Genomic DNA, 12,103 nt, shown 5'->3' with positions numbered 1-12,103 from the left:
ACACACCAAATTGTTGGAAATGTAAGACAGTGGACAGCCAATTACTTAAGGTCCTATGTTCCTGTGATAAGGTCCAGGAACTGTGTAATCTTTTTTTGATTATTTCTGTCTGGGTGGGTGGTTATGACGAAGGGGGGAGGGAGATGTGTTGATGTTGTGAGTTGTATGTTTTGTATTTTGTTGAAAAGTAAGAAATAAAAAATTGTTAATTACAAAAATAATTAGTAATTTAGAGAAAGAAATGAAAGGCATAGTTCAACATTTTGGGGAATATGCTTATTTAGTTGTTTTCTGCTGAGCGTTAGATGAGAAGATTTGAAACATCCATGTCTGCAGCCACATTGATGCTCTATTTTTTTTCAATTAAATATTTTTTATTATACAATTAACAATAAACTGAAGCCTAATAAAAACACAACAGCAGGAATGGAGTCTGCAGCTTACCAATAAGACATACAAAAACAGACATACAAAAACACACACACACAAACAAACAAACAAACAAAAGACATTGACAGAGAGAAGGACATACACATTTGCTGTTGTAAACTATTTGTTTTGTTTTGCTGTATAGTATTTGTTTTGCTGTTGTATAGTATTGGTTTTGTTTTGCTGTATAAGTATTTGTTTTGCTGTTGTATAGTATTTGTTTTGCTGTTCTTAATTTATGAATTCCCTGTGCGGTGTCCTTGAGTGCCAAGAAAGGCGTCTTTAAATAACATGTATTATTATTATTTATAAGACATGCAGGACCACATGCACAGATAGAAGTAAGGAGGCTAAAGCACAAGTCTACATCATGGATTTCAAGGATTCAGCAATGTTGAGCCAAGAGTCCAAAGTCTTTTGTGGCACTCCATTTATGTGAGCCGTAGAGAGCTCCATATATATGATATCCAAAAAGGAAAGGGTCCAGGGTATGAATAGACAAGTCATAAAGTGGTTTCCACTGTGTTGCAATAATTTTCTTAGCAGCTGTAAGTCCAGCAAATACAGCACATTTTTGAATTTTAGAGAGCTGAAGGGCTGCCAAATCATTCAGAATCAAAACACTGATAGTAGCAGGTACAGTATTATTAATCAAGGCAGATATTTTGGATGCAACATTGTTCCTGAACTGAAAAACAGGAGAGCAATCCCAGATCATGTAAAGACATGTAACTTAGGCTTTTAGTGGGCAAAATCTGCATAGTGGACTGTTAATTACCTTTACGTGATGCATTTCATTGGGGAAAGATATGTCCTCTGAATGAAATTGTAGTGAATCTGCTGAGGGTCTGGATTGCGTGACACTCCTGTAATGTTAGCCCATACATCATGCCGGTTAAAATCGATCGAACAGGTCTGAGAAATCGCGTTCCCTCTCAGCAGTAAGGCCAAAGCGGCCAGATATCACCAAAAACTGATAGAGCCTGGATACCATACCACAGGTTTTTGGCTGCTCAGTAAATAGTTCCCGGATAGGATGGATGGGCAAAGACCTCTGCCAGGGGACACCGTATGCCTTGAATGCTGATCTTAATTGAAGGTATAAAAAAAATGAGGAATGTGGTAGATTGAATGCGTTTTCTAAGTCGGAAAAAGATAACAAGCCAACTCATTAAAAATGTCTTTTAGATAATGAACCCCCCTCTGTTCCCACTGTAGAGCTGTTATAGGCCTCACACCAATCAGTAGTGCTGTATTGTTGAAGAATGGAGAAATTGTATGCCAGTTACATGCTACACTGCAATATGTTTCAACCAATCAACTACACTCCACTATAGTGTCAGAGGCAGAGTGACGGGAGCTTGGCTTACGCAAGTATGTATACATAAATTGTTGTTGACAGTGCACCCACAACCTCCCCCACAGAGCATGCCTGAGCCCTTATATGTGATGCTATAGCCAACAACCAGTTAGCTCAGTTTTGCCTAAAGACTGAAAACAATTTCTAGGCTTTGTGCTAAGCTAAGCTAACTGGCTGAGTGGTATTGATCTTCTCATCAAACTCTCTGCAAGAAAACGAATGAGCATATATTCCGAAAATTACAAACTATTTCACTAAGAGATGAATTTTGAAATTTAAATAAAATCCTATTTTATCCTAGAAAGTTTTAAAATCACACTTAGTGATGTTATGTTTCTGTAATATATGAACTCAAATTATAAAGTTAGTATTTTATCATTAGTCCCTTTGACCTCTTAACTTCTTCAACCCTGTTATAGCAGTCCTAATTTAAAGAGTGTGCATGTGTCCTGATGCTGATTGACCTGCAGGTGTCTTTTCATCCCTTTGGGACCAGTAGAGGGTAAGAGTACACCACCCTGCACTCTGTTTAGGAGCCACATCACTCTTGCCCTGGCAACATGTAACCTTATACACACTTCTATCAGGAGCCACAAGCGCGGATTGTCTCTTATCAATGTCATTGTCTTAGCAAACAAAAGGGGATCATTATACCGGAGCTGAGTATGTTTCTATTCTGAGTTAATGGGTCGCATAGTGTAAAGGAAACCTGATCTTCCTTTGGGTAACGAAGGAGTGAACCAAGGGTTGACATTTTGCTGATGATAGGCCGGTCTGTGTTTTGTTGTAAGAGACACTCGGCTTCACAGGAGTTGTCAAAACAAGAGGCCCCATCCTGAGGGATTACCCAGCTTGTCTGCACACACGCCAGGGACAGGGTTGGCCAGAGGGACAGGGAGGGGCGGGGGGGGACTATGTGTGTGTGTGTGTGTGTGTGTGTGTGTGTGAGAAATAGTATGACCACTGAAGCGCACTGTGTTGTTACCTATCTGTTCTCAATTCATTAGCTAGATAGAAATTAGCACATGATAGAGTGTAAAGAGAATTTGCGTGGCAGCAATGTATTTAAACATTTTCTTTGATGTTTGCAGAGGAAACGCTTAAAAGGGAAATTTACAGTATTGGGTTGGATTCTCATATTTTCACCATTGCTCATGAAAGTGGCATCGATGGAGGCAAGAAGCTTAAATGTGCTGAAGCTTTTCAAAAATGTAACACACTTTTTAGAAGTAGTTCCTTGGAAATCCCTGTAGTTGTTGTTTCCATGACTAAAGGGCCAAAATGTGAGAATAAGAGCCACAATTTCCCTTTAATATTAACCTTTTTTCGAGGCCTAGGCACTATTTATGTAAGCTAATATGACAAACTATATGCTTTGTTTATGTCTTGTGTGTGTGTTTTTTCTTTAAATAAATGTCTCAATTAAAGTTAATCCAGTAAGGTACAGTGTTAATAATAATGTCCTATCCCAAAACTGCACATCTGGTGGAACATCAATACATGGATTAAGAAAACCTCCCTGATATTAAGATTCAGTTCATTTTGCACAATCCACTTCTTAGTTGCTACAAAATACTTCTTTAATTTACCTATATCAATTCATCTACATGTACAGTATATAAATTCATCAATATATTCTTTATTCTACCATACTGTAGATTTAATCCAAATGAATTGTTTTACCATATGGACTCTTAAATATGCTTCCCCCTTATTTATTTGTTTATTAAGTGAATTCACCTACAGACATCAACAGCCAATTATTTCACACATTACAGTTCTACATTGCTGTGTGGGATAAATTTAAATACTTCAACTTTCACTGATATAACTGCTATCTCTACTCTGATTAATGTCTTATTTTATCGTTCACGATAAAGTTGGCAGTAAAATGAAGAGTACAGAGCACAGATCCCATGCCAGTGTTAGTATAACAGTCAGAGGAGTCATGACCTGGGGTGAGCAGTGTTCATGAATCGTCTCACATGTGCTCTACTTCTTTCCTTGTATCCACACAGGGACATGGTGGCACATGTATACACACCCACAGACAGTCACGCATGCATGGCCGTACAGCAAGACCAAGATCGTCTGCAGCCGCCCCGGGGCCTCATTGTCACATTCACTTACCACTGTTTAGGCATCATCCTGGAGGGCTAAAATGAACTACACCCTTTTTCTCCCCCTTTACCCACACAGTTAATCCAAACCCCACCAAAAATCCACTTTATTCATATTCAAAACATGGTTGTGTACAAACTGAATTATGTTTCATGGGCCATGTAGTTTCATGCTTATATCATGTTAATATGTATATAACCTGTTGGCATGAGGATATATCAAACTATGCTATAAATAAGTCGTTTTTTACCACAATATTTCTCTTTTTTCTCTGTCTATTCATGCCAGTAATGTAAACAAATGATATTTCACTTTCAAATCATACATTTCTATATGATATACTGACATGATTAAGTTACATGGCCCAGGTGCAACCTGACAAACCTGATCAATGTTTCTTACAATGCATTTTTACCGTGTGTTCTTCAACACTATTAACCGGTGAATATCATAATGATATACTGATTAAGAAGCATTATGGTCTTTAAATTCAGCATACAAGTGAAAATAAGTTACATTAGCCTTATAAGGACATAAATATTGGTTTAACAGTTTGAAAACATATGCTTACATGCCTGAGTATAAGATGTTAGGGGTTTACTACTAAATACCTCAGCCCACTGGTCACAAGGTCAAGGCTCTTGTCTTCAGAGTGAAAATCTAGGTATTGTCTTTCACATTAAGTAGCCCGGCCAATTGTACAGCTGTCGACTGGGTGTAAGTGCTAAACACCAGCACCTGTTTTCCATAAAAATAGAAGTCCCTTTGTGCGACAAGCAGAAACATTTGATCTGTGTGTATCGCCACGGTCAGATAAATGTAACCTTTGTATCGTCCAAATTACAACGGTGCTATACTGTGCTCTGATGTTAAAATTATGTATATTTATTTCTGTTGTTATTTATCGTATGTCGGGGATTACATTGTACATGCATGTGTTAGTAAAAGCTTCCCTTGTACAGTCAGATACTTGTGGATAGGAGGCAATTATTTTTTAATTACAGTTTTTAAGGTGAAAGGGCAATTAACCCTCACTACCCGAACATTAGACCTTATATAGAGATCAAATATGAGTCATACGTACAGTACTGATTAAGGCACAATTATATAGATTTTTCTCAACCTATATTTTGAAAAGCTATCCTAAACACTTGCTGTCATTGGGTCGTTGTAAGGTCATTTGGTCAATGTTACTCTGTATTTGTGAAACTGTGTTTATACTGGGCAACTGCCGTGTATGTAGTGTGTATACAGTGATGTACTGTAAGTGTGTATATAGTGTACACACAATACATAGCCCCCTGCCAATGTTACCCTGGCCTATGTGCTGGGTTGAAAAGAGCCATTGCTACTCTATTCTGTTTCAATGATGCCAGGCTTGATTGTTCAATCTGTGGTAGCATTAGTTTCCACATCCCACGCAAATAAAATATAACCTTTTGATTTGCATTTCTTTACTTATTCCCTTTCTTTTTTCAATTTTTTAATTTCAGCTTCTCATAAAATCCTGTTTGCTGAGCTAGATTATATCAATGCCTCATTTCCCCTAAAATGTCAGATGGCACCCTCTAATACCACAGATCCCTTCTCCCAATCCCTTGAGCCCACAGTTGGATCTTTTTTTCCTCTCTTTTGGGGTTTTGTTTGTCTTTGCTGGCTGTTAAAGTCACCTTCAGAGACAAAAAACTTCTACCATTTAACATTGCTGAAGGCAGAACCAAGGAAACTACTACTACTACTACTGCAGCGCTGGTGTGGTTGATTGCCTGAAGGGTACGAATAGACTTTGCATGAATAGGCTTTGCCCTTGAGCATGGCACTTTACATTTACTTTCCCTACTATAATTGTTCAGTGGCAGTAGAAGATAAAGGTTTTATGATGTAAATATACATAAACAACTGCAACAAAGCGAATTGTGCATGTTACAAGGAAAAACCAAGGTCTGATAGATTTTCAACCGGGCTGTTATTGCATCCTCCCTCTTACATGATCATATCTCAGAGCCTGCTGCTGCTAATGAACTCACTTCCCTGTCCATGCCAAGAATCCAGAGCTGAAACACAAGCACAGCGCTCCTAATCCACTCTAAATGACAGGCTCTCTGACCTACTGCCCTGATTCACCCATGTTTTCTCCTCAGTGCCACAGAGACTTCAACTTGTTTGGGTTTGCCTTACGGCTTAGGGAAAAAGTAGGTAAAAGGATCTGCTTACTCAATTAAACATACATTTTGGTGTAACAGTAAAAAACGAGGACATCTGTGATTAAAGAACAATTTAATTTGGGCTATTGCTAATACAAACTGAAGCAAAAGAAAAAAAAAGAGCCATACCATTTTAAAGCAAGCTAGAACAGTGTTGTGGTGCAGACTTCAGCAAATGCAGAGCAGTGTTTGTCTGCTGCACTTAAGTGAACACTGTGAGAGAGACAGGCAAACAAGTGGACAGATATGGTCGACAAACAGAAATACAGAAAATGGGCTGATCAGAACACCAGGAGAAGGTAGTGCCATCTTTCCCAAACCCACAAGATTAAACTAGTTAGACAAACTTTTTTTTTAGACAAACATATACAACTACACACAGACATAGACACCTGAGATGAGCATTTACATCACCAGGAATAAAATTAGGGCAGACTGAGTATGTAATCCAAACAAACATCATGTTTGTTTTTTTCTATTTATTTTCATTGTATACACATTCATAATTGTAAAGATCCTCTCCTCAGTCCTGATATAAGAGCAGAAAATGAGTGTCCTGGGGTAAATAAACAGGATTTCACTTTCAATATATTCTGTCATGTGGAAAAGAAAATGAAATGCAGACTGCCCTGCCGGTTATATCAGGTTCAGTGTAACCGGGTTCTGTGGACAGGCCCACAGGCTTCCACTGCCTACTACAGCTACACCCTTGACTTCGAGGCAGGCATTAAAATGGAGGGGGATTACGGGGTTGAGGGAGGCATATAGAGTATGTGTGTGTATGTGTGTGTGTGTGCGCGCGCGCTCCTTTGGGGTGGGGGATGCTTAGGTTTAACCCTGTATTTTCTGCAACCACTGACAGAATTTTCTTTGTTCTAGTCACACAATTGTTAAACAACTTCAATCATTTTTAAAGTATGACTTAAATCAAACAGAAAAGCCTCATTCATGCACTTAAATGAACACAAAGCAAGCGTCATTGGATGTCCTTGATTTCCGTTCCTTCAGGGAACTCTCCTCTGTTCTTATCCGTAGGAGAAATATCCTATTGGTTTGATTTAAGCCAGATCTGGTGTGTAGTGCGGTAGACTGACTGCACCTGCACACCAGCAGACAGCGCTTTCTGTTTGAGCCGGTTTCTCCGTGCGTAAAATGTTATCCTAGGTGCCTTGTTGCGTCAGGTGCAGCTCATTTCCTTAATGCAAATGCCCCACTCACTGTGTGCTCTCACACTCTCACCTCTAGTAGTACCTTGCCCTCAGGACCGACCGGTAACCGCCTCTGCTCCTTTAAGGCAATGAGGAATTAAAGCGTCTGCAGGGGCAGGGAGAGGGTTATTCTCTGTAATGCTCAGAGTCAGTGTGGTGCGATTAGAGAGCGGCAGCGGGGAAGATGCGCTTGCTCGCCTCTTGCTGGACGCTCAGAGGCGATGAAGATGATCTGACTTTGGAGTCTCAGAAAAAAACTGCTTTTCGTTCTTATTCTACCACCCTCTTCCCCATGTTTGCTTCTTTACTCTTTTAGTTATTTTCCTTTTTGTAAAATTTAAATGTCCTTCCCTCTAAGAATGATCCGTCAGTCAGTCTTACATTTAGAAAATCGGAGCTTTTTAAAAAAAGATTTAGTTTAGCCATTTTTTTTGCAGTCATTTTTGTTTCAGGATCCGGTCGTACCCGACTCTGACTCAGCATCACACACACCTGGGCTTCACCCCATTCAGCATCCTTTTGAATAACAGGGAGAAGCAGCAAGACGCGGAGCAGAGGAGGAGAGTCTGAGCACAGCTCTCCCAAGACAAACACAGGCGCATTCATGTTCCAAGCGCAAAGACAGGTCTCAGAAAAAAATCAGTGTAACGAAAAAGTAAGAAGGAGATATTAAAAGTAGAGACTTGGAACGGTTTGCATAAAGACAGTGGCAAATGTTTAACCTTACCCCAAGCGCACAGAAGAGAAACCCAGGGAGGCACCGGTCGGTGGAAGAAGAGAAAGCATAGCTTGGGGGGATTGAACGGAGCAGGGCATGTGGATATTGGCTTTTATCTTTTTCCAGAGCATCTTGAATGGTAAGTTTCACCGGCTCATCTTTCTTTTTTTTTTTATTAGTGCTTATTACCTATTGCAGAAGGCAAATCACTAGCAAACAGCTAAGTGACTGGAGAGGGAGGATGGAGGTCACCTGTGACCCACATGAAATGGATTTTATATGGTTGTCAAAAGGCTGACACCCTTGATAGAGGGAGAGAGACGGGCGAGGCTTGAATTGCGTTTTAAATCCTTCAAGCTCTCCCACAAACCATTAGACACAGCTCTGGCCTTCAGATATACATCCTGAGCCAGATGAAATAAAACGGGTAAATGATGTTTGTTGTGGGCTGGAATTCAATTACTTGGTTTGACTGTATTAACTGGATATGATTTTATAGGTTCAAGTTTAGATTGTTTTTAATTTGCATCCAGTTGATGTGATTTTGTTTCTGTTTTTATTTGATGCCTATATTATACTTATTCTGTCACAACCTTGCTCCACTGTGGCCCTTAGTAATAAGTGACGTATTGGATATAACGGACATTTGGTTCAACCCCTTCCCCTTCCCCCCACAGTGACCATATTCTTCAAGTTTACAGTGGCCTAAATGAACATAATGCATTAAAAAGGTCAATTTAAACACATATTTCAGAATCAGTAATCCATATTTTCATTTTGAACCTATTGGATGTAAAATATTGAATTTGTTTATGGCTCTGTCAGAATATTTCCAACATCTCTACTTTCAATTTTGTCACCAATTTGAACACAGCTTTGTGTCATTTACCTTTACAATTAGCACAATTGGTACAAACTGTTCATGTTAGTAATAAAAAAAGTGTAATGTTGTTGATAAGACACATTCTAAAGAGGTCACAATTTTTACACAAGCTCACAAACACAAAAAAAGTCAATTACATTTTCCATTCAAATAGCTGAAAGTCTCATTCTCCATTCAATTACTGTATTCAAACAACCAGATTTGGGTTGTGTGTCTTGTCGGTGTTTTCTTGTACACGTGTGTTTGCGTGAGTGCATGTGTCAGTGCACACATCCATGCAACTGACACCATGCAGGTATATTTGTGTGCTCAAATAGTATATCTATAATAAACAGCAGAAAATTGATACAGTTTATCACATTCACTTATTGGCCAGAGCCCCTTCTACAGGGAGGGATTATGGCTGACTGGGTGTGTACGAAAACAGGGGAAGGAAAAAAAAAGGGGGAGTCGAAGAAGGAGAGGGAGAAAAAAAGAAAATGGAAACATGTCTGGGAGAAAACACATCAGAGTGACAAGATAGGGATTGTTCATGCATTAAAACAAAATCAAGCCCGCAGTTGGCTGAATTTGTATTAAAGGGTCAAGAAAATCTGAATTCAAAAAGCAAAAATTTGGGGATTTACACATATAAATTCATTTAACCACATCGAGAGGCTGTCATATGATATGGCGTGTCCACAAAATGCATTTTCCCTTCTGGCTGGGATGATAAAATAAGGCTTTGAAATGGATTTTTGTTTCTATGTCGTCGCTTGTTTAGTGCCGAGGCAACCCTCAGTCGGTGCCGTTTATTGACACTGACTCCATATAAAATGGTATCTCCCTCAGCTCAGCTTGCGCTGAAACTCATAAAGGAACAATAAGGAATCCTCATTAATCATAATCATCTGACTCTGACATTAGATCAACTGCCATGCAAGATTGTGTCTGTTTATTGCATAAGGGATTATTGAGGAGGCCTGTGGCAAACAACTGATAGGGATTAAGCAGTAAGACGGCGTTGAGTGCAGACATTACACTTTTTGTGGTCGTCATTCGCGCCGCAATCATGGAATTTTTTATCACTTGCTTTTGCCTTGTCATTTGATTTGGTTTCTCCATCCCTGTACAGGAGCATAGCTACACGACTTTGTCCTCTGCCTGTTGGATGTTTTGTTGATTAGCATGAAAATGTGGTGTATGTCGGCTGAGCAGGCGTTGTCAGAATGAATGAATGACCTTGTAGATAGAAACCAGCACAGCGATTGGATTCCAGGCAATTCTTGCTGTTTCAGAGTTAGGCCTATCACATGCTCGCTGGCCTGTCTCTATGGTAACCTCCTAATGGGTGTCAGGGACTGCATCCGAAAGCGTTCACTTATTCACTCCATATAGGGGTAGAAAACTATATGGTGTTTTGTTGTCTAGTGGCAAAATCAAATAACATCGAACCGTATTCTAATCATTCAGAATCTATGCTGGTTGTTGTTAAGTGTCTGGTGCTTGTTCACTACTTACTACCTTGTATGGTGGGATCATTTTTGTCCACTTAGTATGTTCTAAGACAAATCGGACACCACTACAAAATGGTAGACCTAGGAAATAGTGAACTATATAAGGGGGATTTTAGACATGGAATTGGGAGTCTGGCTCTTGTCAAAAGCTGAGTTGACCCAGACGTACTTCATTAGGAGCTAATCACATCCTGTTACATCATTATGTCCATCCATAGGTGATAAGTGGCCAAATGGCTTTTCCACATTACATTGTGGCGATTTTGCTGTACTTACGTTATCTTACTGAATTTAGCAACCAATTGAAAAAGAAAATACAGTAGATACATACCTACACAATATTTACAAAATGTCTTATTTACATTGCGTTCATCATGGAAATCATTGCGAGTTACATCAAAAGGAAGCCAACCACAGATTAACTCAACATTTAATTAAAAAATGTTAAATCTGACATGTTGAACAGCCAACAGGCACATTTATTTCTTGTATTCTATGAAAAAAATCATGTTTTTTGCTATTTCCTGTGCCTATCAAAGTAGAATCTATAAATTCAGTCATCAGTACAGGAGAGAAAACATATTAAATATGTCTCCCTGAAAGCTTCCTCTAGGCAAAACCACAGCAAGCTAAACTGGCTTATTCAAATTCTCATTGCAAAGATATAACGAGTCACTCCCCATGAAGACTGCAATGATTTGTAGACATACACACAGGTTAACCTGATGCTCGGGACTTAAAAGGGCTTATCTCGTACATCTTCAATAAAATGAACATTTACGCAGAGGTCAGGGGATCACGCAATCAAATTTTAATCTCAATTAGCTGTGACATTTCTCGGGGTAAAGGCAGATCCACTTTGAAATAAGGAAGCTCTTCCAAAGCATCTAGCCCAGTGTAGCTTACAGTATAGTAAATAGCTGCCAACATCAGTTAGCCTGCCAATTTTACATGACCCTACATTATTAGCAACCTGAAACACTGGATGAAAATGCTACAGGGACTGGGGTGGATAGATAGATTGAACTTGGCTGCGAGTTGAATTGGGAAACCAGATTTTTGCATGGCAATAAATCTACATGAAGGCAATGAAGGCAGAGCACTGATGAGAGCCCCATTTGTTGGAGCTGTGAGGTGATTCTCAATCCTGTGTAAAGATGTCCAAAGATCAGCGGCCTCCCAGTGCGGCCAAAGTGGTCGTTTACAGGCCCCGCAAGGCAATGGAGTGAAACCTGACCAAATGTACGCTGCACTCACAGCCATTAGTCTGTTTACTAATTACCAATTAGGGTTTGGTTGCAGAAGCGGTATCACAGCTCATGAAATTAAATTACCCTTTGAAAACACGTAGCGTACAGTCAAGTGATAGATCATCCTGTGCAGTCGTACTCTGATATGAATATCTAATAGGCTAAATTAAGTCTACAAACCCACTTAACTCTTGCTCACTTGTGTGAGTTATAAGAGGGTTTGGTGGGTTACATTTTGAACTCAGTGTGTGATTCCAGTTGAAAGGTCTGCTAATGTTGGGTAATGGATACCCTGATGTGTGATCATAATAGATATCCCCTAGTTTATACATCCCAGCTGTATAATGAGGGCTACTCTACTGTACTGTACGTCCTCGAGCCTGTCTAGCTCTCTAATTAGGAGCAAGCTTTGGCGACTGGTGTGTGTGTGTGTG

General features: G+C 39.5%; 1 protein-coding gene across 5 annotated transcripts in view; it reads left to right on the top strand.

Moving 5' to 3' along the window:
* Positions 1-7,352: 7,352 nt before the first annotated feature.
* dscamb (Down syndrome cell adhesion molecule b) overlaps positions 7,353-12,103 on the top strand; it is a 121,359-nt gene continuing 116,608 nt past the window's right edge. For 3 of the 5 annotated variants that reach the window (XM_032509304.1, XM_032509279.1, XM_032509295.1), the window contains exon 1: positions 7,372-8,179. In XM_032509304.1, the coding sequence (XP_032365195.1) occupies positions 8,137-8,179 (43 nt within the window). In that variant the 5' untranslated portion in view covers positions 7,372-8,136. Of the gene's footprint in view, positions 8,180-12,103 lie in introns of all 5 variants that reach the window. The other 2 variants (XM_032509311.1, XM_032509287.1) reach the window with 2 other exon arrangements.

Source organism: Etheostoma spectabile, chromosome 3, assembly GCF_008692095.1.
Source record: "Etheostoma spectabile isolate EspeVRDwgs_2016 chromosome 3, UIUC_Espe_1.0, whole genome shotgun sequence".
In the NCBI taxonomy this organism is placed as follows: Eukaryota; Metazoa; Chordata; class Actinopteri; order Perciformes; family Percidae; genus Etheostoma; species Etheostoma spectabile.
The sequence above is the reverse complement of the archived record's forward strand: the minus strand, read 5'-3'. Positions and strand labels throughout refer to the sequence as shown.